This window comes from Danio aesculapii, chromosome 3 (assembly GCF_903798145.1).
Source record: "Danio aesculapii chromosome 3, fDanAes4.1, whole genome shotgun sequence".
Lineage (NCBI taxonomy): Eukaryota > Metazoa > Chordata > Actinopteri > Cypriniformes > Danionidae > Danio > Danio aesculapii.
Window position 1 is genome coordinate 30420406 of NC_079437.1, and position 26356 is coordinate 30446761.

At 37.0% G+C, this 26356-nt stretch overlaps 2 protein-coding genes across 2 annotated transcripts; both read right to left on the reverse strand.

The window, feature by feature from the left end:
- Nucleotides 1-4403: 4403 nt before the first annotated feature.
- LOC130221242 (inositol 1,4,5-trisphosphate receptor-interacting protein-like 2) lies at nucleotides 4404-7834 on the reverse strand. Its single transcript, XM_056453630.1, has one exon. The coding sequence runs from the start codon at nucleotides 7799-7801 to the stop codon at nucleotides 6131-6133; it is 1671 nt and encodes a 556-aa protein (XP_056309605.1). The 5' UTR covers nucleotides 7802-7834; the 3' UTR covers nucleotides 4404-6130.
- Nucleotides 7835-21338: 13504 nt separating this feature from the next.
- apnl (actinoporin-like protein) lies at nucleotides 21339-25740 on the reverse strand. Its single transcript, XM_056451238.1, has 3 exons — nucleotides 25638-25740; nucleotides 24939-25093; nucleotides 21339-22481 (listed from the first exon to the last, which is right to left on the reverse strand). The coding sequence occupies exons 2-3, from the start codon at nucleotides 25040-25042 to the stop codon at nucleotides 22031-22033; spliced, it is 555 nt and encodes a 184-aa protein (XP_056307213.1). The 5' UTR covers nucleotides 25043-25093; nucleotides 25638-25740; the 3' UTR covers nucleotides 21339-22030.
- Between the last annotated feature and the right edge of the window lie 616 nt (nucleotides 25741-26356).

Below are 26356 nucleotides of genomic sequence, written 5' to 3' on the forward strand. Positions count from 1 at the left end.
TCTCACTTCCCTTCCAGAGCAACATGCCACTCTCTGGATCCAGATTTACTCAATATATTTATATATGTAAGAAAAAAAAATCTGTAAATGTGACTCAAGTGATGAATTTAGGTCTCTACGGGCTTGGTTCCTCCATCCATTCCTCCAAAACAAACAAACAAACAAACAAAAAAATGTACTTGGTGATGTTGAGTCAAACACAAAACAACCCCCTTGTCTTTCTCCCTCCCTTTTTCTCTCTCTCACAATCTATCTATCTCTCCTCTTCCTCCCCATCCTCTTCAATCCCACCCACCCAGACACTCCTAATCTCCCTCTCCTTCCTGTCTCCTCGCTCTCTCCAGTCTTCAAAAATGACACGCAAGACAGCCAGTTTCTCCCCTCTTCTCCTCTCCCAGGAGAGAGCAGCGCCCTCCTCTTCCTCCTCCTCCTGATCAGGGCTTCTTTCAGAGACCAGTGACTCATCCAGGTTTGCAGAAGCACTGATGGATATCAAATCTGTACTGCGCGTCTCTCTCCCCGCCCGCTTTTACAGCAGCACCTCTCTGGCTGCAGACACTTGTTGCTCTTTGCTGAAATACACCGAGAGTTAACGAGAGCTGCGACCACCTGCTGCCGCCCTGTGAACAAGGTACACCGATGTACGATCTTCAGAATATGATGGTTGATGTCCTAGGATCGTTTGGAAGCTGTGTTGTCTGTGTGTGACAGGATGCTCATTTCTGCATTAAAACCTGAGTGGGTGGAAGTGTCCTCGGCTTGAGGGGCAGCGGCTCATGAGCAGTTGCTGCTCTGATGCCGAACGGCCTCACGCAGCGGATGAAACTGGTGCTGTACGTCTTGGTCAGACACTGTAAAAGTTATTTAAACTTAGCAAGCTGTCTATGAAACAAAGTTTATTTTATTTTATTTCCACATGTATACAAACGTTACTTTAATTAAATAATATATATTTTTAGAAACTTACTCCGATAAGATTCAGCTGTGCTGTCAGATGCTGGAATTCGTTTGGCGCGCAACCTCTCACAGTGGATTTTCTAACCATTGAGTGCATGGGTTGTACCATAGACATTATTTAACAGATAGGGCCTAGCTGTCTTTTATTGTAAATGTCTATGCGCTTGTTAAGTGTGACGTCACGCGAAGTGGTTTCCGGGTCCAAGCCCTATATCAAACTGTACGGTGAGACTCATCAAATGGTAATAATAAACGTTATAAAGCGATGTAATACTTTCTAAAGTCATAATCACAATATATATATATATATATATATATATATATATATATATATATATATATATATATATATATATATATATATATATATGTGTGTGTGTGTGTGTGTGTGTGTGTGTGTGTGTGTGTGTGTGTGTGTGTGTGTGTGTGTGTGCGTGTGTGTGTGTGTGTGTGTGCGTGTGTGTTTATATACAGTGTTGGGTGGTGTAGCGCAATATTGAAGTTTCATTCCAAACCAAAGTGATAAAAACTGTCCACTTTGAAGGGCCCTGAATGGAGTTTGAAAAAAATACAACTGATGGACACTTCGGAAATCCTTTGAATATAGTTTAGAAGCTGTCCTTTGAGGGACACATCTCATAACATCCTCAAGCCCGGGGCTCCCTCCTGTTTGCAGGGTGAGAGGGGAGTTTGAGCTCAGGTAGATCTCAAGAATGAACAATTAGGGATTGCTATGTAGAGATAACTACTTACTAGAAGCATATCTATGGTGCCGAATTGGATATTAGTCAATTAACTTAAATCGCGGGTGTCACAGTGGTGGAGTGGGTAGCACGGTCGCCTCACAGCAAGAAGGTTGCTGGTTCGAGCCTCCGCTGTGTCAGTTGCCATTTCTGTGTGGAGTTTGCATGTTCTCCCTGCGTTGGCGTGGGTTTACTCTGGGTGCTCCGGTTTCCCCAGAGAATAAATGAATGTGTGGATATATTTATATACAGCTGAAGTCAGAACTATTAGCCCCCGCTAATTATTTTTCCCCTCAATGTTTGTTTAACTGAGAGAAGATTTTTTTTAAACACATTTCTAAACATAATAGTTTTAATAACTGATTTATTTCATCTTTGCCATGATGACAGTAAATAATATTTGACTAGATATTTTTCAAGGCACTTCTATACAGCTTAAAGTGACATTTAAAGACTTAACTAGGTTAATTAGGTTAACTAGGCAGGTTAGGGTAATTAGGCAAGTTATTGTATAATGATGGTTTGTTCTGTAGACTATCGAAAAAATATATAGCTTAAAGGGGCTAATAATTTTGACCTTAAAATGGTTCATAAAAGATTAAAAACTGCTTTTATTCTAGCCTAAATAAAACAAATTATACTTTCTCCAGAAGAAAAAATATTATCGGACATACTGTGTAAATTTCCTTGCTCTGTTAAACATAATTTTGGGAAATATTTAAAAAAGAAAAAAAATTCAAAGGGGGCGAATAATTCTGACTTTAACTGTGTGTGTGTGTATATATATATAGTTTCATTCATTCATTCATTCATTCATTTTCTTTTCGGCTTAGTCCTTTTATTAATCAGGGGTCGTCACAGCGGAACGAACTGCCAACTTATCCAGCATATGTTTTACGCAGCGTATGACCTTTCAGCCGCAACCCAACACTGGGAAACACCCACACACTCTTGCACACACATACACTACGGCCAATTTAGCTTATTCAAATCATCTACACCGCATGTCTTTGGACTGTGGGGAAAACCGGAGCACCCTGAGGAAACCCACGTGAACACCAGGAGAACATGCAAACTCCACACAGAAATGCCAACTGACCCAGCCGAGGCTCGAACCAGGGACCTTCTTGCTGTAAGGCGATCGTGCTACCCACTGCACCACCACGACACCCGCGACTTCAGTTAATTGACTAATCCACCATGCTTCATTTATTTATTTATTTTCTTTTTTGGAGTATGTGAATGCTCTGCAGCTTTTCTAGTAGCTAGACAAACTGATAATTAGAAACCAGTGTATTCCACGTGGCCATAATTCATTTTGCACCTTTAAAACTTTTAGAACTGAGAGTGAGAAGTGAATTGATGTAGTTAATTTGGTCAAGCTCTTGAGAACCTGTTGAAAGACATGGCTGACAGTTTTCAGACACAGACTTATAGTGACCTCTGCTGTTGTGTTAGGTGTCTTTCTAATGTTTACTCATAGTCACGTGTTTTACTTCCACAAAAGTGTTCAGTGTTTATAATGATAGACTGCCCAAGGGCATTTGTTTTTACATTTATTTTAACATTGGATAATGAACAGGTCTGGCATGAAAGATTTTCAATAAATAAATGATTTAATGTTCAGTTTCAGACACAAAATTTTGGAAATCACTTTTCATGCAATTTAGATGCCTGAACTTCTACAAAGAGTCACAGAAAATGGTTTACTTCCTTCATCTGTGACCCACTGCAGATGTCCTAATAGTGTGTTTTTAGAGAATATAACAAGTTATTTTAGAAATAACATTTATAATGTTTATATCTCATTTTAAAGTATGTATGATGTTATGTGTGATGATTATTTATAAAGTGTATGAAGTAAATAATTGCATAAGTCTTGGGTGAACTACTCCTTTAATTTAAAAAAAGTAAAACAAAGTCTTCCTAAATGACGGGGTTCAAGAGAATAAGCATGTCACACCTACACCCACGGCATTCATCACATTTAGGTTTATTACAGGAAACCAGACAGAATAAAGATAGAGCATTTTAACTATAAGAGAGAATGTTAAAAAGCAGAACTGACTGTTTTCAATTAAACTCACTGGTATGATAAATTATTTATGCCCTAAACAGACACTGACCTCTTGTGCCACTCACATTCCCATGTAATCAAATCCTGCAAGCAAGTGCATAAATTAAACGATAATTAGAAAGGATGAAATGATGTCCTTATGTTAGAGAGCACCAGATTTGAGCCACACTATAATTTACACTGAGCCACATTGCTATAAACATTGCACTCAACTGAGGATAAACACTGACTATACAGAATGTTTTTGTTGTGAATTAAAAAAACTCTTTATAATTAAGAAAAATAAAGAAAATATTCAAATAGGCTAAGTTGGGAATAGAAAACATTGTTTAATAATTTTAAATTATTTTCACTAAAGGCAATCTCTGCTCTGTAAAATAAATAAATAAATAAATAAAATAATAATTCTTATTATATAATAAATTGCTGACATTGCTCTGTCTTTGGGATCTGTTTCCAAAAACATTTTTACAGGTGTCAAAATTAAGAAACATTCGACGAAACTCTATGCAGTCCAAAATATAGATTTTATTTAAATTCACATATTAAAAACATTTAAATTATATCTATTATTTATATAAATTATATCTTTACAAAATGTATTTACTTACTGTATATATACACACACCACACATACATATACACACAAAATATTTTTCTCAAATATGTACATCAAGTACAAAGTATTTTACATTCAACTTACATTCATATACAGTACCAAATATACATTAAATGAACTATACATTAATATGAAAACATTCAACATCAGTCACTCTGTATTTTTATATTGCTTGTTTTGGACTACATTTTAGCATAGTTTTCAGAGCAAGTCCCGTTTCATTTCCTTATTTCATTTGTTTGTTCTGCTTTTAGGCAACACCAGAAATGAAGCTTAAAGCATTTCCCTGTAAAGCTGGTGAAACTAATTTGCCTGACATGAAGGACCATGAACTCTTAGTTTAAGAACAGCTTCGTGGATGAGAAAAGAGGCTAACAAATTAACCTTGTGGCTATCAGTACCTGCAAGATATCAATGAGGAAATCTGCTGCTTTGTAAAAGTGAATGGAAAGCAATCAGCAACTAAAACTAAAGCTACAGCATGAATAAGTGACCCTGGGCTGAGGTAGCGTGTCTCTATAGCGACAGCCTGTAGAAGCATGTCTGTGAGGGAAAAGATGATGCGCACACATGTTTGGGTCCCTGTAGACTAGCAAGATGAAGTGAAGTTATGCCTCATCCTTCAGTGGGTCAAATGAAGTAATGAACTAAGGTGAACTGAAGCACAATTTATGATCTAACTCATCATCTGAATGCTTAAGCAATCAGTTAAGCAATGCTAAAAGTGTTATGAAACAATATCAATAATTCATTCATTAAAAAATATGTAATATATTGCTAGATCAAAATGTCATGTCATCATAGCATATGATTTTGAAATCTTCAAAACAGGATGTTCATCTGTTCAGGCTGGCATTACTAATACTGTGTGGGTGTGGAAAAACTTTGGTCTTTATGTTGTTTTGACTACTCACTACCAAGACATCATGGTCACACTGAGTCAACTCAAGTCTAGCAGGTCAGACACATCCCAGCAAACAATTTTGTGTTTATTAGACGTCTAATAGACATCTAAACATAGACAGCTTGGCTAAAACAAGGCTAAACTTGGGTTGTCAGTGAAAATCTAATAGACGTCTAAGAATAGCCCAAAACTAGACTAGTCATCAAATAGACCGATTAGACAGACTTTATATGTGTAGTCATTCATTTCTGTTAACTTGATGACTATAGTCTAGTTTTAGCATATTCTTAGGTGTCTATTAGATTTTCACTGACAGCTCAAATTAGCCTTGTTTTAGCCAAGACGACTATGTTTAAACATCTATTAGACATCTATTAGACATATTTTAAAAACAAAAAATGCTTGCTGGAATGAGTTTTTATCTCTAAAATGACTCCTAGAATAAATATATGAATGGTCACTGGTCCTTTTTTGTTTTAAAAATCTACATGTCTCTCCAGATATGATAAATAAATTTGCACAAAAAGAAAATTATTACTAAAGTAAAATTCAAGCAACATTTTGAAGTGAATTCTTCAATTACAGTACAATACTGATTTATACAGTACCAAGACTGAAATGATTGATGTACTACTGTACCTTTGTACTGTACCTTTGCTACCATAATGGTCTAATCTAGTGCTTTGGCTGCTACCTTCGAGCAAAAAATATTTTTTAACAGAATTTAAAAGAAACACTGATTTTAAGAGACATAAATGTCCAAAAACATAAAACACTAAGATGCAGAAGTTCATCACTGCGTGTTTAGTAATACCAGTTATAGTTGACCTTTACTCTGCATCCACATATTTGCAGCGGACTCCTCTGCCAAGGCTGGTCCTCTGTGGTCGCCCGAGGCGAATGAGGCGTGGGAGGTGGTTCCAGGAGTAGGTCAGTCGGGCGGAGACCATATCGAGGGTGACGTCACTGAATTCTGCCCACAGGTTTGAGGGTACCATCTCCTTTACAAGCTTGGGCAGAGCAACAGAGTCTGGCAGATGGCCATTAACACCTCCGAGGAGTAAATGGCAGAGAGCCCGAGACTGTAGGCTGTCCCTTAGACTGCGGAGAAGATCATCTAGCCGTTCCACAAGGTTGCAGTCATCCCAGGCCTCAGGGGGAGTACTGAGCAGCAGACGAATCCAGGCGGTCTTCAGAGCATAAGACGAAAGCACCCTTCCCCATTCTGCTCCAGACTGCTGGTCCAGCACCTCTCCACTGAGGTTACAGATCTCTTTTAGGAGTTGAAGGCACTTTAGATGGCAGGAGTTGAAGGGCAGTCTGCCTTTCAGGCATGTCAGCAGTCTCTGCTCCTGTCTAGGAAAATACACTGTCCAAAAGTCCTTTCCTTGCTGAGATGCCACCAAAAAGGCTCCATCACTGAGAGGAAATGCTGGGATCAGCCGAATGCCCATAGATATGTGACAGCAGACGTAATCAGAGCGGGGGGTCATACGGAGGAGAACCTGCTGCTCTTCACTGAGAGAGAGACTGAGGGAGCAGCGCTGATCAAAAGGGTAACGTACGGCAGCAAGGCAGCGCTGTGTGGCCATGTAAAACCAGCGCTGGACAGAATCTGGGCTCATCTTATAGACATTTTGAGAACTGTGCAAGAATGTGTCAGTAAAGGACTTGTGACGGCGTGTCCACTCTGCCTTGCGAGGTGTGTTTAGTGTGCACAGCGGTGGTCCTCCATGTTTGTCAGTGCAAGCGACGGCCTCCAGTTTCAGCCCACGAGGAGCTCGCAGAGGTACGAGGATATCAAAACAGTCAGGTGAGCCCACCTTGTGCTCCTCATAGGAGCTGCCGATCTGGATGAAGTCTCCCCTGAAGGCCAGAGAGGACTCTGGTGGGACATCAGTACGGCCCACCCTGACAAGTTCACTGACCAATTTGGCAACATGGGCTTTGCTGTGGCCCAGAACATGTGGAGAGAGGCGCACATGCCTCTCATAGTGTTCATTAAGTAACTCTCGCTTGGAGACTCCCGACTTTCCATGAACCTCTAGGACTTTATGGAAACCCCTCCTTACAGAGCCAGGTTGACTTGAGCAGTACCTTATGAAGAAGTAGCACATAATAAATGCCAGAATGTACTTGAAAAGTGTGACAACTCCTGGTCCCTGGTTAGCACAGTCACTTCCTTGGTCCTCTAATCCTCTAAAGATGTACTGATGCAGTAGCAGCAGAGCAGTGAGGATGCAAGTGACCAGTGGCCAGAAAAACCTGAGGTTGAGAGTGTAAACACTCATCCTCCTCCTGCTCCTTCTCCAGTCCACTTCAGCTCTTTGGGAATGGTTGGGGCTAGCCCATGCCGATCCACTCGTCCAGATGCTGAAAATGAGGCCCAGCTGATGTTCTTTCCACCACTTTGAACAAAAGTTGTCGTGTAAGGAAAAGTTCACCCTGTTGGGTTCCTTTACAGATGCGGCATGTGCCGAGGGCAAAAGCAGTCCTCTCATTCAGGATGTTTGAAAATCCCCCCTTTTGTCACTGTGTACGCGGGCTCTCGGTGTGTGAGCTCAGAGGAAATGCCAAACTCTTGAGAGAGGAATTTTTGTTTAAAAAAAGGGGCGTTCAAAACCCAGAGCCGGTCCACCCTCCTCCCCCCTCTTCTCTTAAAGAAACAGATCTCAGAAAGGGAAGTGCTTACTGACAACGAGCTCTTAGCATAGAGATTTATACAACATAACTACTACTTCTACTAACTGCATGAATAAAAAAAGAACACAATATGATGAACATTTTAAATGTTAGTAAATGTTAATAGTGAAAGGTAATAAATCTAAGCACAGTCATCAATAAGTCTGCCCTCATGTCAACACAAATTGGTATGACTTCCTTTTTTGCTCTATAAAACACAGACGCACATGTTTTGCATTCAAATAATCACAACTGTGTTCAAAAAATGCCAGGAATCAATTATAACAGATGATATCATCAGTACAGGGGTGTGGCCACTGTAAGCTACAAAGAAGTGATTGAGAAAGTTTAGAGAAACACTGAACACACACACACACACACACACACACGCTAAATATTTGACACAACCCACTGTTAAGGGAGCGTCACAGTAAGATCTCTGTATCTTTGTTGATTCGTTACTGACCCCTAACCTTGGTGTGAGCCCTCCCACTGTCACCTCCGACCTCGTGACACTGAACAAGAAACCACTGTCATCTCTCATTCAGCCCAGACTACTGTTTAGACATAGCCTATTAATATTATCTTGCTTTATAGACACAAGGTTTTTAAATGACTTATTCAAAGCTTAGTCAAATAAAACTAATCACTCTGTAATCATATCTATCCTAAACACATGTAGTGCTGTGTAAAGAGAACAATATTTGAATTTAAGCAAACAGAAAGTCAGTTCGCTTACTTTATTTCAGACACACCAAACAGAAAGCCACATTTTCCACATGTCTCTTCCACATACCTCTGATTTTTTTTTTTCCAAAGCAAACACTATGGCCATGAAGGTAAGGACACTTACTATCACACAACCTAGCAACACCTGGCTAAGTCACAGAAACCCAAATGACCCCTCAGAGGATAAACATAGAGACAGCTCACTAAACATGGCTGACTGAACTGTTTAGATAGCAATATAACTGCTCTGTTGGGACGAAGCAGATGTCTGAGGAAGGAAGTAAACTTGAAACAGCAACGGACATGAGACAATTACAGCTACATTTCTGTCCAAGTACCTTCTTATCAAACTCTCTGTGCTATTTTGATCGGTGCTGCCGACTCTAAAAATACGAAGCTGTCTGAAGGGACTCAACAACTACTAAACAACAGATAAAGCACTAATGATTCCCAGAGAGCAGAGTTCAATGGAGCTCTGCTCTTGCTAAAAGAATGTCTTGTGGTTGGCATATGTCTTAAGGGGAGAAAAAACTCTGAATAACAGTCTAACAATTACATGATTCATAACATCAAGTCTGGTCACATACACAACCAAAATGTGTTCAATGCAAGCTATGCTAAATGCTAACAAAGAAAGAGAGAAACAAATCAACTTTTCAGATCTTTACTACTGGCGAACATGCACATATTTTGTGTTTATCTTCTTTCCATTTTGAGTCAATCTAAAAATATGTTTAGGTTTAAAAGCAGTTAAGACTGAAAGACATGTGATCTGTTCACAATGAACAACTCATGCAGTGTTTCCAGGTCAACTTCCTCTAACACAGACTTTTTACAAATGAAAGAATAGTGTGGCAGCTTCTGCTTTATATTAAGCAATGCAAACGCATGAAATAAAAACAACTTTAGATGTAGGAGAGAAAAGGATTTGAACCTCGCAAAGACTGGTAAGGGTTACATGTGGTCCCAGTCTATAGCAGATTGAAAGCTGAGGAGTATGTGTAGTTACACAGGGATTGCATCAGCCTCCTTTGCTCTGGATGTGAGTATACAGTAGCTCTGCCCCCTAACACAACCTGCCAAACTAAACAGGCCTCTCAAGAACCTTTATCCAGTACAGTCAGCATTAAAGAAACTAGAAGAAGAGTAGGGAAAGATGTGGAGTATTATTTAAGCACTTTTAATAGCCTGATTTCCTCTTATCGGAACTTCAAACTAAATTCCCAAACTGTCAGTCTACTATATATAAAACACACTTAGTGAAATCCAGGCTCTCACAGCCTCTGAGGAGTGTCCAGACTGACTTCATGGCCTCAAAGATTAAGTCATGGGAACCAACAGAGAAATGTAGGCAGCTGTTTCCCGCCTCTCTGCTACATAGATTACGTTACATGTTTTCGTAGATGCCCATATGATAAACAGCGTTCTTACATCTCTTCCAAAGTCAAATTAAAGCACTTTTCAAGCACTTTCCAGGTGCATTTTAAACCTTTCCAGCATTTTACAAGTAGGAAATGACATATTTGCCTACATATACTGCACATAGTTCACCCTCATATCAGATGCTATTAGTTATAGTTTTCAAGTGTAAGGAAAAAAGGGTATCTGCTGCGGTAAACATATGCTGGATGAGTTGGAGGTTCATTCTGATGTGGTGACCCCAGATTAATAAAAGAGACTAAGCCGAAAAGAAAATGAATGAATAAATGAATAAATAGTTCAATATTTTCACATATTTATTAAGATAATTACACCCTAACTACATTATCAAACATTTCATCTAAAATCTAAGCCGTTTCACAACTTGAAAACATTTTCAAAATTTCCAGCACTCATATAAACTCTGGGTAAACTCCCCTACTGCATGCAAGCGTTTCTGACAGCATCAGTTTACTCTATGACAATCAAAGAATGTTAATATGCTATGTGTGTGTATGTATGTACATATACAATATACTGCTAAAGACTCTGAACCAGCTAAGGTCTTCAAGACAAGTTGGAGCTTAACTCTGCAGAACTGTGGCCCTCCATATTTGTCTGGTAATTAAGGATTTTTCCAGCGGGTGCCGGATTAACACCAATACCAGTAAAAATTATCAAAAAATGTTTTTAAAAGTTTTCTGATGTTTTTTTTTATTCAGATAATTCTAATTTAGTTTTTTTGTCCATGTAATGCATGTGTAACTCATGAAATATGCTTAAAAAACGTTCACTCCTGTTAGGAGAATTTCAAATAGACCCTTTTCACATGATGTCACGTGGTGTCCGGTTTCACTCCACACAGTGTATCAATACTTCCGCCTACACAGAAATCCCCATAGAGAACTCACCCAGTCAGCTGTATATTTACTACAGATAAGGTTAGACTGTGATCACGGCTGTTCTTTGTTGTCTGCGTTCAAGGTGAGATGTCTGATATCTAAAAAAAACTTACAGATCATCCAGATTTCCACTTAAATCAGAAAAAAATGGGACTTTAAACAGAGAGTATTGCTTTGTGTTGCTGTCTTTACTGCAGTGGAGTTGATATGGACTTGTCAGCATTTGTCAAATAAAGATAACAGATGTTTACACGGGTGCTGAACTTTTTTTTGATGCCAGATTTATTTTTTATTGTTTGTTTTGTGTCCTGTTTACAGTGGACAGCTGATTCACAAACACATTCATATTATTCACATTCTCAGTTCTGTGACTTTTTGCTATTTAGGTATTTTATTCATGAACACAAAACATTTATGTCTATTTAATATTCAAATTAAATGAAATAGAATAACAATGTTTTATGTGACTTAATAATCAAACAAAATCATTATTAAAATTCACAATTGCAAAAATAACACCAAGAAAACTGCATATGAATTCAGTACTATTAGATTATAAATTTATTTGTAACATTATTAATTAAAATGTAGTATAGATATCAAAACCACCCAAAAGGTGGCGGTAAGACATAATTAATTCATTCAAATGGAGAAATTGAACAAACATTAGATCAGTAAATAATAAATGATGAAACTAATTGCATTTATAGACATACTTACCAGGTAATATAAGAAGATTTAATAAAGAATTGTACTTATGCTGGAACATACATATAACAGATAATATACATTTATATTCAGAGCAGCATTGAAGTAAAAATAAATCCATTATTGAGGAAATAAACTTAATTAATAAGTGAAAAGGTTGCAAACATATGCCTACCTTGATAATCAATAGCTTATTCCTTAATAATCTAATCATTTTCAAACTCAGAAAGCAGCTCAGTATTGAAAGACAAATATTTGGACATATGCTCAATACCAATAATAGTCTTAAATCAGATCATGCAATGTTAATAGTTTTATTTGGAAATTTTTCAGAGAAGTCTCCCATTCATTCAAAGGTAAACCGGAACTAAAAATACACTGCGTTGTCGCTAGGGGGAAGTGAAGTGACGCTATTGTGAAAAGGGTCTATTGGTCTAAGCAAGCATTTCTCAAAACGTGAGGCAAGCCCACTGGTGGGAATAGATGACATGACAAGTGGAAAGCAACAAATAGGAGGAAATTTGCTCATTTTTGTGCCCATCTCTCCTTTTTATTGAGCATGCACTCTTGCCTTAAAAAACAACGTCAGACTGCAAAGAAAATGTTACATTGAGAAGCCTGCAAGAATGGGTTAATGTCAGAGTGTTGATTGAAGCAGAACAAAAACTGTGGAGAGGCAAAAAGTGGTAGCGGGTATAAAATTTTGCAGTGGATAAGTTTGTGGCATGGAACAAAACCAAAAAATACTGTTGTTTCACTTTTAACAAAATGCTGACCTCACATTAACAGCATTAACACCAAATGCGACTTGAGAGTTGGCAGTATCAAGCCTTCAAACACATTTTGAAAAGACGTGTACTACAAAACAGGCTATTTGCAGCCACTAAAATATAGGTAATAAGATTATTAAGGTAAGCATGCAGTTTGGAAAATGACAAAAAGCACTAATACATAAACATTTCAAAGTTGTCATCTGATGTCATGTGATTCTTTTTTATTTTTTATTTAAATGTTATTTCAATAAACCTGCCCTGGTTTATTAGTGTTTTGTTTGGGCAACGGGGGACAGCAGAATCCTTCACCACCTCCAAAGTGGTGAATGTTAGAAAAAGATAGATAAATACTGGTCTAAGCATTGACCTCAAAATGATCAAATTGTGGGTTGTTCTCTAATTTTGACCAACCATGCATGTGCATATGTGTTTAATCACCCGTAAAATAATACTTTCCACATTTGGACTCCAGATCCCCTCGACTCATCTCGTGTCTGCACATAAACTTTTATTTGACGTGCAAACACTGCCCTCTTGTGTTCAAAGCAGTCTGTGCCAATGCGCAGACCATGCATGCATTTTGTCAACACGTTAGATATGAAGTTCCAGTACATTCATTTTTGAATAAACAAAGCTGACATAAAAAAAGTGCATGCATAAAAAATCAATACACGCACTTTAAACACTTCAGATCTGCTGTGAGAAACAGTTAGTGAATTAAAAATACTGCCCAGTATGTAATTTCCGCACCCACTAGTGTCACTTACGCTAAATAAAGCTGCAAACATGACAGTTTTTTGGTCAGAAGAAGAAGAAGAAGAAGAAGAAGAAGAAGAAAAAGAAAAAGAAGAAGAAGAACAACAACAAATCTTTCAGATATGCAGCATTTAATTCTTTATCAAAACAAGTGCTAATAAACGTTTGTTTTCCAGTTATCAATGATTCATTTTTTTACACAGAAGAAAACTGATAATTAAAAGATATTAATAAATACTATATACAATTAATATGAATAATTCCAATAATAATAAAACAAACACCATTCATACAAATATTACTTACATTATTTTATTACAAACATATTTTAAGTTAATATATAGCACTTTCAAAGCATTGTTCTTTGCAAGCAGTACAATGCTAATTAGAAAATTCATAACCACATTTCCTAAGAGTGTAGAAACATTTGATCACTCTTCTGAAACCATTTATGACTTTTTTATGGACTGTTGACAGTTAATTTAACCTTAAAAATAACGCACTATATATTTTGTTTGTGTATGCATTGTGTTGCAACTGATTTATAAAAGCAGTAAGCATTGTGAAATAAAAAAGCCTTTTGAAAATGCATTCATTCATTCATTCATTCATTCACTCATTTTTCTTCAGCTTAGTCCCTGATTTATCTGGATATGTTCTTCTTAAACTATATACTGAATCGCATACAGATACCTGTACCAAAATCAACCGGTAATTTTTAGGCTATTATTATTATTATTTTTATTATTATCATTATTTAGTTGTAGTTATGTATTTAGATAATTAGATAAATAGAGAAGCTCTACTGCATACCTCGGTTGTAACGAGTGGTTATTTGAGTTACTGTTGCCTTAATCAGCTTGAACCAGTCTGGCCATTCTCCTCTGACCACTGGCAGCAACAAGGCATTTGCGCCCCCAGAACTGTCACTCACTGGATATTTTCTCTTTTTCAGACCAAGACGTTCAAAGTCACTTAAATCACCTTTCTTCTCCATGCTGATGTTTGGTTTGAACAGCAGCAGAACGTCTCGACCTAAATGCATTGAGTTGCTGTCATGTGATTGGCTGATAAGAAAATTGCGCCAACAAGCAGTTGGACAGGTGTCCCTAATAAAGTGGCCGGTGAGTCTACATTTATTTATTTTTTTAAAATAAAAATACCACAAATAGACATTGAAATTGTAGATATTGTATAGCACACGTACCTCTATAGATCGTACTCATCTATATTTCTTGATATTCTCGTTTGTAGGGAAGCTGTAGTCATTCTGAGCACAGGAGTGGGCGTCTGAGAGCTGCTATCGCCGACATCAGACACCAGTATGAGGTGGCCAAAATCACTGACAAACTAAAGCACAGTTCACAGACGAGGTAAATAATTGTTGAAGCAAACACAAGCACACACGCACGCACACGCACACGCACGCGCGCACGCACACGCACACACACACACACACACACACACACGCACGCACGCACGCACGCACGCACACACACACACACACACACAAGCATATTTGTATTACTCTGTATTTTTACTTACCCCCATTGGTTTCTTGGATGTTTGACTGAAAACTTTCTTTGCTATTTTGTTCAAATGAAATACTGTCATATGTAACATATTTTGTCTTACATGGCTACATGACACTTACTAGCCTATAGCGTCCTAAAAGTAATCATAACCATAAAAGCGTACATAGTATTTGTATTTACCTGATCTCTCCACACAGTGGCACTCTCACACAGCACAACAGCAGCAGATGTGAATTATGGTTTAACAAGATAAATCTAAAATCAGACATGCATGAAGAAGTCTTTTCTGGTGCAATTGTACATAGGCTTTGTCTGATAGAATATGTTGTAGAAACAGTTTACTGTAAATAAAAAAGTTTGTGATAAAAGCTAGCATATAGTTGTTTCTGCAATTTCACTATAGTTGTTTTCAAGATATTAAGACAAATATTAGTCTTTTGAAGTTTGATAAAACATTGACTATAACAATTAATTAGAATCTACGCCCGACTTTCAGACTTTCAAAAAGCTTGACTTTTAGTCATATGCAATATATAATTACAGCACATTTTATAATAAACAGAACATTATTGATAATGCTAAGAAAGCTATCTTGATGATTTCAAAATGTTAAAATCCACTTAAATTGCTCAATATTTTAGGGCAATCTTTGCCCAGTGCCTTTGTATAAAGTTTCTGCAATTATGTGTGTTCTCTTGCAAATGAACACTTTTCCACCTTTCTAGTGACAAAACAGCCCATCTTTCATTCATTCACTTTCCTTCGGCTTAGTCCTTTTTTCAATCAGGGGTCGCCACAGCAGAATGAACCGCAAACTTATCCAGCATATGTTTTACTCAGCGGATGACCTTCCAGCTGCAACCCAGAACTGGGAAACATCCATAAACACTCATTCACACTCATACACTATGGCCAATTTAGTTTATTCAATTCTCCTATACCGCATGTCTTTGGACTGTAGGGGAAACGGGAGCACCCGGAGGAAACCTATTCCAACATTGGGAGAACATGCAAATTCCACACAGAAATGCCAACAGACCTAGCCGGGACTCAAACCAGCGACCTTCTTGTTGTTAGGCGGCAGTGCTAACTATGTCTCTCTCTCTTCTCTCTCACATACACATATTAACACACACTTTTATGAGCCCTCCAAAAATATCTACTGTAAAAGAAAGAAATGTTTCCAATTTAGGTGTTGCTTGTTTTTGTCCAGATTTGATATCTGGAATATTTTTAGTACAATGGCCATCAATAGAAAACAGCTTTCTGTCATCTATTCACTGCCATCTACAAGAAAAGGCTCCAGCTGAACTTTGACTCCTTTGGCTCACAGAAACAGAAATGCATTCACAAAGCCACAGCATTTAGAGTTTTGAGGAAAACCTGCACATAGCTTACACATTCTGTGATATCTCACATTAATGAAGTATATGAAGAACGTACAGGTGCAAACCTTATTCATTTTTGTATACTAATTGGCATTTCCCTGTGGTGTGCACAGACACACACCCCCATGCTCAAACGCACGCAACACAGCGTAAGCAAAACTAGAAATATTTCCCTCACGGTGCAAAATAAATACACCAGGGAAAAAAGGATCCTGCTTCCAGCTTCATTGTAGGGGAAATCCACCCACTTGACTCAGTAAACCCACAGTAGAAAAGCACTTGCCATCTGTTTACAGCAGTTCTTCACCACCCCATTATTGTGCAACAATGCTCCAGAGATATCTGTAAACAGCTGATGTTTAGCCTGTTGTATGTTTTATGGCTTTCCATGCAAATGCCACAACACATCGCGAAAAAAAACATTGTATTGGTCTATAAAGGGGCTGTATAGATAAGCAAGAAGGTGCACTAACAAGGATGTTTAAGACTTGAGCCTTAAGTGTCACTTGCTAGTGTGCATCTTGAGTAAAGCGAGGGGAGGTTTTCTTACACAGCTCCTATATAGGATCCCCCCACAATTCTATCCGGGTCACGGCACCAATATAATCACCATGGTTCTACTCACTCTACTTTAAAGGGCACCTATGATGCAAATCATCTTTTGTAAGCTTTTTGGACAGAACTGTCAGTAGGTATAGTGTGTTCACAGTCATATTGGAGTGATATTTTTTAATTTCCTGACATTAAAATAAGATCCAAATCCTTCCGTTTTTGAGGCAGACTGCAACGTGACATAGAAGTGCAGTTTCTCCACCCACAGAATTGATTGACAGTCGCGTATTAACATGTCTCCATAGTAACGTGATTAATCATATCAACAGGACAGGATGTACGCAAATTAACTAAGATTAAAAGATCTGTTCAGCTCGTTGTGATCATCAATCATCATCAAATGTGATCAAGAATGAGTTTTACAAGTTTAAAACGTTTTTAAAACAGTGCACGTTTATAATAAATTACAGCAATTTACTTCGGCTTTACGTTATTACCACAGCCACGCGTCAGTACAATTATAAAAGAAGACGATTCAATCTCGGATTGTGGACGTAAAATCAGGTTTATTTTGTACATTAACATAATGGATATCTATACAGCAGTGGATATTAACGTGTATCCTGTCACATCTGCTGTGCAAAGTTAAACATGCGTACTGTGTCTGTGCGTGAACTTTGTAACGACAATGTGTGTGATTTATTGTTCTCATCGACTCATCACTCCACAACAAATCCATCAAATAATCATTGGTAAAGTTCTTACTGTAGTATTTCTCACAAACTTTACAAGAGATCTGCTTCCTTCATGTCTGTCACTGTGTTGTTTATCTGATGCAGCCAAGGTAGAGATTGAGGCAGACTCTGAAAGGCACTTGGGAACGGTGGGCAGGGAGAACTGCCCACAGCTACAGTGTGTTCAGAGCAGAAAATCCAATATTCTGAAAGGTATAATAAATAATCTGATGGGTGTTTTAAGCAGAAACATTACAGCACATTCTGGAGACAGACACAAAAGGCTTATCTTAAATCTTGAAAAGGAGGTAAAAGATGTGCCCTTTAAGTGTGTTTCAAGCTGCCATACAAGCATGGTATAGCTTGGAATCAAGTTCATGATCTTAGCATTGCTAACAGAATGCTAAGATACTTACATAAGAATGCTAACTACTTACAGTGTGTCATGATTTTATTTTCTCCATGTTTAACTTTTCTTTTTAAATGAATACAATTATTTATCATGTTTTGGAAAATTCAAAGTGACTTACAAATGAGGACACTTTGTCAACATTACGACCATGTAATACACAAATATAAAATAGAGTCCACTGTAAAAAAATCTGTTATTTTACTTTTTTTCTGCAGCTGGGGTGCCGAAAACTTAAAATAGTTGCTGTTAAATTACAGAAATTTACCGTGAAATATCAGACGAGAAATGACAGAAATTCATCGAAAATTTAAATTGAAGAAATTTCATTTAACGTCTGCTACTTTACAGTAAATTTCTGTAATTTTTTTTACAGAATGTGACAGTTTTTGCTAAAATTTTGAAAATAGAAATAGGATATAATCAAAATATAAAATAAAAAAAAATCTATAACATTTAAAAAAATGGTCAATAAATTAATGCCAGTTAATGTATTTACTAACATGAACTAAACATCTTGTTCAGCATATAATAATCATAGTTTACTAATTTACTAGTGCATTATTAAAATACAAAGTTGTGCTTGTTAATATTAGTTGATGCACTCTGAGTTAACAATGACTAACAATGAACAACTTTTTTCATTAACAATAACAAAGATGAATCAATACTGTAAATATTGATTGTTCATTGTTTGTAAATACATTAATAATAATGGATAATTATTTATAAAGTATTACCAAAAATGCTGACTGAAAACTATAATATTACTCAATGATATTAAAATAAAACTGGACTGGGTGATGGATGCTCAAATTCAATATCAGTAACTGATATTTTAAAGTATATGGACATCTGAAGACTTTTAAGTATCTGATCATTATTGTTTTACTGTATTTTTGATCAAATAGACATAGCCTTGGTGAGCATAGACATCTCCAAAAACATGAATCGATCTTACTGAATGAACAATCTAATGAACACTTTCTAGAAAGTTCATATAATACATTTGCAATATGAAGCTTTGAAAAAGTTCCCATATTTATTTTTGTTGTAATATATGTGAAGTATTAATAGTAAAGCATTTCCAGTTTTGTGTGTGTGTGTTTTATTTTTTAAAGTGTGATGTTTGGTTAATTAATTTGGGGTCAGATTGTCCTGCAACACACAAAAAAAATCACCCAGTATTTGAACACAGCATGAAGGTTAATAACTCAGAACAGACGTGTGTTTATTTTTGATGTTGTTAATAGTGTTTCAGTCTCTTGAGGCGTGCTTTCTACAAATGTTGCTCTTTGACCTTGATGACTGGATTGCTGGTGCGTTAAATTAGATATCGGTTCCCTTCGGATTTAAGCAAGTAGTCATAGTTGCTTGTAAAACCTTTAGTTTGCCAATTACAGCTCCATCTCTTAGTGAAAAATTGGCATTGATGTTTGAGATTGTGAATTGTAAACATTGAGTAAGCTGGAGAGACATCACTCAGTGCCTACACTAAAGGAGTAATTCAGGACAAGAGGAGTTTAAAGATGTAAAAATGTTCTCTGCCAGCTCTTTGATGCCATGATTCATTCTTTATATCTCCGTCTCTGTCTTCCGCTTCCCATGGCTCAGCTGCCCTCTTCAGGCGTTAGGAATTTCCAAATACATATTACAAAATATTTACACAGGGCTGTTTTCAGCTTACGGCGAACAGCCTCGGCTCTCATTTGAGATTTTGAATACAACAAATAGATTCAGCAACAAGCCTTCAAGCTCAGTATAAAAAAGCAAAGGTATAGCTCTGAAATTACAGAATAAATATTTATTTGAAAATACCCTCAGCAGTGGCAGTAAGAACAGACGGCGTGCATTGTTCAAAAGGATCTCTGCCCTGATGAAGAAAAAAAAAATGAGCCAGAAGATGGTTCGACTGAATAATAACACAATGGCTGCCTGATATGAGAGCGGATTTAGCCTGCAGGAAGCATGAGCAAACTGTAAACACACATCTGAGGCATTCTTCTGACAGGAAAAGCAAACCGTTTAACGTGTGGGATATTAAAGGTGTTTTAGATCCAGTTTAAACACCCTCAGATCATTTTACAGAGTTCAAATTAGACTAAATAGCTGGCTAGGAAGCTATTGAAGAAATAGTGTTAGATTTAATACATTAGTAAATGTATATGCAAACATTTAAGGTATAATGCAGTGTTTCTCAACCACGTTCCTGGAAGACCACCAGCTCAGCACATTTTACCATGTCTCCTTTACCAAACACACCTGATTCAGATCATCAGCTAATTAGCAGAGACTGAAAGACGAGTAATGGTGTGACAGATAAAGGAGACATGCATGAACGTGCAGAAACATGCAGGAACGTGGTTGAGAAACACTGATATAAGGTGTACGGTAGCAAAGGGGACATTTGCAATACATTTCGTTTCTAATTAAATTTGAAAATATGAGTAACGTGCCATTGGGAAGAGGAAAACAGTAAGCTTGGTTAAAGAGAATAATTCAAATTTGCTGTTAATTTACTCAGTCTCAGGCCACTCAAGGTGTTAAGCTGAAACATTGGGGCTAGTTGATTCATACATACTGTAAGTCAAAGGCTATGTTTAGGGTAGTATGGAAAAAAAGAAAAAAACAAAACAAAGACAGACAGAACAAATCTAATATACCGTTTTTGATGATATATGAAACAATCACTCTGTGTAAGAAACTAAACCCTTTTTATTACCTTATTCCCTTTACTCCATAGAGAATGAGCTTTGTGATGCATAATAACATGTAATGTCATTAACAATAACATTGACTGTATGCATATGTTTTTTTTCCTAAAGTGTAAAAAGTGTGAAGTCTGACTGCTGACTTGCAAGAATCACCAAACATCACCATCAGCCAAACATTTTCTTTAATGTTCTACTTTAATTCAAACAAAATATGAAATCGGATTAACTTTTATTTTAAATTTAATAAAATTTTACTTTGGGGGTGTCACGTTGGCACAATCGCCTCACCATGAGAAGGTCGCTGGTTCGAGCCTCGGCTGGGTCAGTTGGCATTTCTGTGTGGAGTTTGCATGTTCTTCCCGTGTTGGCGTGGCTTTCCTCCAGGTGCTCTGGTTTCTCCCACAGTCCAAAGACATGCACTATAGGAGAATTGGGTGAGATAAATTGCAGCTGGAAGGGTATCTGCTGCATAAAACACATGCTGGATAAGTTGGCGGTTCATTACCCTGTGGAGACCCCGGATTAATAAAGGGACTAAGCTAAAAAGAAAATGAATGAATGAATTTTACTTTTAATTAAATGTACTTTAATTGACAAAACTGGCACAAAAAGAGGCAAAATGGCAAACTACATCTTACATTAGATTCAGAATATGATATGATTTTTATTTTACTATGCTAAACAATGCACAGAATGTTATAGGCTTACAGGAAATAAAGTATAGAGTGACAACAATGTAATTGTCCATTAGTATTTTATTGGTTTCTCTTGTATTTGATTACAATTCTCTTGGAAATTCCTGAATGTATTGTATAGTTTATATGGTGCAGCTTCATAAAATGAACAACAGTCAACATTTAAGAACATGAATCAACATGAAAGAGAAAATGTCAGGTACTTTATAATCAAAACCAGCATAATTTGTGAAGTAGGGAAATTCAATTTAAGAATGGTGTTGGGTTCATTTACTGAAAATAATAATAATAATCATTTTTATTATTGTTAATTTTTATTTAAGTATTTAAATAAATGTACATATTTGAGAATCCTTAGCCCTGAAGCTTGTGTACTAAAAATGTGTGTGGGAAAATAAAAAATCATATATATACATACAGTTGAAGTCAGAATTATAAGCCCCCCTTTGAATTTTTTTTCTTTTTTAAATGTTATCACAGTATGTCTGATAATATTTTTTCTTCTGGAGAAAGTCTTATTTGTTTTATTTCGGCTAGAATAAAAGCAGTTTTTAATTTTTTAAAAAACATTTTAAGGTCAAAATTATTTCAGGGGGCTACTTCAACTGTATATATATATATATATATATATAAATCAAACTCCAATATCTGTACAGTTTGATTTTCTTTGTTCAAGAAATACCTCTTATTTTGATTCAGTAATGGCTTCAGAAATGGCTGACTAACTTATACATTTAGCAATCCAGCTGAGCCATAGGACTCAACAGCTTGTCCCACACCTCCACTTTTACGATCGCCCTGCCCATAGGACACATGGTGGCCCTGATGTCCAGGTTTTTACCCTCAAAGTTAATGCCTGACCCATTGGCCTCCTCCCTCACAAAGCCATGCTGGTTCTTTTGGTAGTACATTTCTTTATAAAGTGCCTGGTCACACTCTTTTCCTTTGGGGTAGATGCCCACAGCAAACCAATTTTTATACAGATTGTAGTCCCAAGGGACAGAAAACATGATGGCCAGGGTCTCAGTGTAGTCATTTCTTCTTCGCTCAAAGAGGTCATAGGTCAGAACCCCCACGCTGCCAGTGGCATGTGCAGCAGTCTTGCTGAAAGTACACACTTCGGTCTTGAGGGGGCGCACTGTAGGCTGAGGTGGATTGGAGGTTTCACCGCTCTCCAGATAAACCCTGTGGGATTTACACACATCAGTCTTGAGGATGTTGTAATTTGCACATGGTTCTGTGACATTATATAGTATAAGTAATCTGTGAATAGTGTGTTGAAAGGCAATGAATGAAAATAACAAAAAGACAAAAAAATAAATAAAAAATAAGCGTGGAGTCTTGGGCACTTCATGCTCTCAACTGTCACAGCTTTCAACTGTCACAGCTTTCTGTCATAGCAGATGGGCAGAGGCTATCAGACAAAATAATACAATTATGAAATGTATAGATGACATGGTTGACAACAGCACAAGAACAAAAAGTACATTATTTAAATATTTTGGGAAAGTATGATGGACATTTTCATTGCACATTGGAAAAAAATGATTTTTGAAATTGATTTGAATATGTTTTACAAGAAAATAATTGGTTAATTGAATGTTTCTTTATAATTTAGTATGGCATTTACTGAGTAAAAACAGTTTGGCATGTTAAAACAGTTGAGTGTTTGGCATGCTGTCCCGGGAGGGAGCCCTGAGCTCATAAGATCCTGGAGCCCGGGGCTTCCTCCTATTTACAGGGCGAGAGGGGAGTTTGAGCTCAGGTAGATCTCACGAACTCCCCTGCTCTTTGTAGCTAATGAACAATTAGGGATTGCTATGAAGAGATAACTACTTACTAGGAGCATGTCTATGGTGCCGAATTGGATTAGTCAATTAACTTAAGTCGTGGGCGTCACAGTGGTGCTGTGGGTAGAACGATCGCCTCACAGCAACAAGGTCGCTGTTTCGAGCCTCGGCTGAATCAGTTGACATTTCTGTGTGGAGTTTGCATATCTCCCTGTGTTGGTTGGGGTTTCCTCCGGGTGCTCCGGTTTCCCCCACAGTCCAAAGACATGCGCTATACTGTAGGTGAAATAAATAAGCTAAATTGACCATAGTGTATGAGTGTGAATGCAAGATTGTATGGGTGTTTCCCAGTGTTGGGTTGCGGCTGGAAGGGCATCCATTGCGTAAAACATGTGCTGGATAAGTTGGTGGTTCATTCCGCTGTGGCAACCCCTGATTAATAAAGGGAATAAGCCGAAAAGAAAATGAATGAATGAATGAATGAATGAATGAATGAATGAATGAATGAACTTAAGTCGCATGTTTTTGGATGGTGGGAGGAACCCAGGGGACCTGAGGGAAATCCACGCGAGCACGGGGAGAACCTGTAAACGCCGCACATAAACGTCAACTTGTCTGGTAAGGACTAGATCCAGTGACGTTCTTGCTGTGAGGCAACAGTGCTAACCACTGGGCCACCGTGCCCCCCATCTAGGAAAGGTGGAGGATTAGGGGTGGAAGGGGGGATTCTTCAAAACAAAGATGGCTGTGGTATGGTACTTAGGTAATTTATGGTGACTTAGAAAGCGTCTGATTGGTCTGATAATATTTTTTCTTCTGGAGAAAGTCTTATTTGTTTTATTTCGGCTGTTTGTAATTTTTTTAACACAATTTTAAGGTCAAAATTATTAGCCCCTTTAAGCTTTTTTTTTTTTTTCGATAGTTTACATAACAAAATTTCATTATACAATAACTTGCCTAATTACCCTAACCTGCCTACTTAACCTAATTAACCTAGTTAAGTCTTTAAATTGCACTTTAAGCTGTATAGAAGTGTCTTGAAAAATATCTAGTCAAATATTATGTACTGTCATCATGTTAAAGATAAATCAGTTATTAGAGATGAGCTATTAAAACTATTATGTTTAGAAATGTGCTGAAAAAAAAATCTCCTCTCCGTTAAACAGAAATTGGGGAGAAAAATAAATAGGGGGGCTAATAATTCTGACCAACTGTATATGGGTTGAAAATGAAAAGTACAACATTAATGCTCTTCCCCATATACTAGAATGAGTCCAGTTTAGTTTTGGACACAAAACACAAATGACTAATGCACATTAGCAGAAGACGTCCAATAAAATGTCATTAAGTAAAACAATATATAATATAGAAAAACAAACTTGTCAGGCATATTTAGAACAAGAATCATTTGATGACATATAAAAATTATTACAGTTAAAGATCACAGTGGAAGCCCAAAATATATACTTATGTATGTGTTTATACTTATGTAGATTTTATCCAAATGTTAGCATGAACTTTCATCTTTAAAAATCTAATCAAAATGCTGGATGATATTTTATACTTTTATATACAGGTATTGATTAAGTACAGGTCAGAATAGGTTGTTTCATTTTGACATAAATATAAGCTGTATGATAATGGAACATATAATAATATAATTTTATTAAAAAAAAAACAATTGTATTCATCAATGTAAACACTTTAACTGCATTTACTATGTTTCACGTGTATAAAATATCACTTAAATAAATAGAATTTTAACTTGGACACCGAAATCTCTGACCCATATAAATGTTCAGACACAAGTTTTAGTTTTGAAAGCTTGGTTTAATGTTAGTTTTGGTCTCACTTTGGGTTGAGGAAGCAGTAGTTGTTTGTCAGGTTGGTGATCTCTATGGTGGCGTGTCTCCTGCTGCTCACGTTGGCAGCCACCGCCTCGGCAGACTCAGTCATGATGGTGAACGATAGATCTGATTGATGGCTGAAAGCACTGAAGAAGAGGGACTGTGGGAGAAAAGAAGTCTTCGGTAAAAAAAGAACTGGAATTGCAGTTTTGTTTGCACTATATCAGTGCTGTGAAAAAGTTATTAAGTGACAAATTTTGCTTTTTTTATGTTAAACGTCTTCTATTTGAACTGCTGTGTTGAATTCAGTATTTTAATCCTGCTGTGTGGTGTATGCGCACACACTTCAGTATAAATCATACTGGCATTAAAGTTCACGTTGCACTTCTTAAGTTAAAAGTTCTTCTATTAAAATTCAAAATTTTAACAAGAGGAATAAAACAGGGTGACTGTAATTACACAAATCAATCTCCACCTCAAAACCCATTTTTCCCATAGCAGTTTTTAATACCTCAATATTTAAAGGAAAAACAAAGAGCGTAAAATAGAGTTTCTAAAATGTCGAATAACTAAACATAACTAAATAAACTGTCATATTATGTTATAATTTTAATATGGAAATAAAAGGATGCATTAGCATTTAGTTTTGATTATTTAGTTATGATTATTAAGCATATTTCGTCTCTATAAGAATGAAGGCTTACCTCAGTGTGTGCTGCTCAGTAACGGTGCGTTCTGAAAGAGTCACTGCGTTTTCATGATCAGCAACAGGAGCAGTACATACCTATCTCCAAAAAAAGCATGCATATTCAAACTGAGTGCACACCCACTTTCTACACACATGCACACACACATGCACACACCATCATCATTGACACTGGTGGGAAAATGTTGCTAGACCAGGAGAGTGAAGTGACCCGCACAAACTTGTTTCACAAATGTTATACAACATTCAGACAATTAGATATGGTTGCATTTACATAGATATGACTTCTTGATGATGAATTATAACGTCTTTTTTTATTATGTAACTTTAAGCAAAAGTTGGGAAATGATTTGGATTTCTTATTTTATTTACATATGCAATAACATGGATGTACACAACAGTACACCTATGATGCAAATCTCCCATTCCAGTAGTTTCTGAAGGTGCCCTGTTGTATTAAGATGTGGCCACAGTGAGATTTTGAGTATAGTGAAGTCACGTTCAACAGTCCACTTTAAAATACAGTATTTGAGCTTTGCGAACTCATCACAAGATGAGTTAACTGTGATCAAAAAGGATAGAGATGGTCAACAACAATATTCCACAGTCTATCTATGGTGATATGAAAATCTCCCCTGAACCATTACACCAGCAGCAGCCTATAGTGCAGGATGGATCTAAGCTTTTGTGTCTAAGCTACTGTTCGAATGTCACAGC

Excerpts from the sequence above, each read along its gene's own strand:
- LOC130221242 (XM_056453630.1), bottom strand. The coding sequence starts at position 7,801 with ATGAGAGGACTGCTTTTGCCCTCGGCACATGCCGCATCTGTAAAGGAA.
- apnl (XM_056451238.1), bottom strand. The coding sequence starts at position 25,042 with ATGACTGAGTCTGCCGAGGCGGTGGCTGCCAACGTGAGCAGCAGGAGA. Across the intron at positions 22,482-24,938 it reads TACTGCTTCCTCAACCCAAA|GGTTTATCTGGAGAGCGGTG; the intron begins GTGAGACCAAAA and ends TAAATCCCACAG.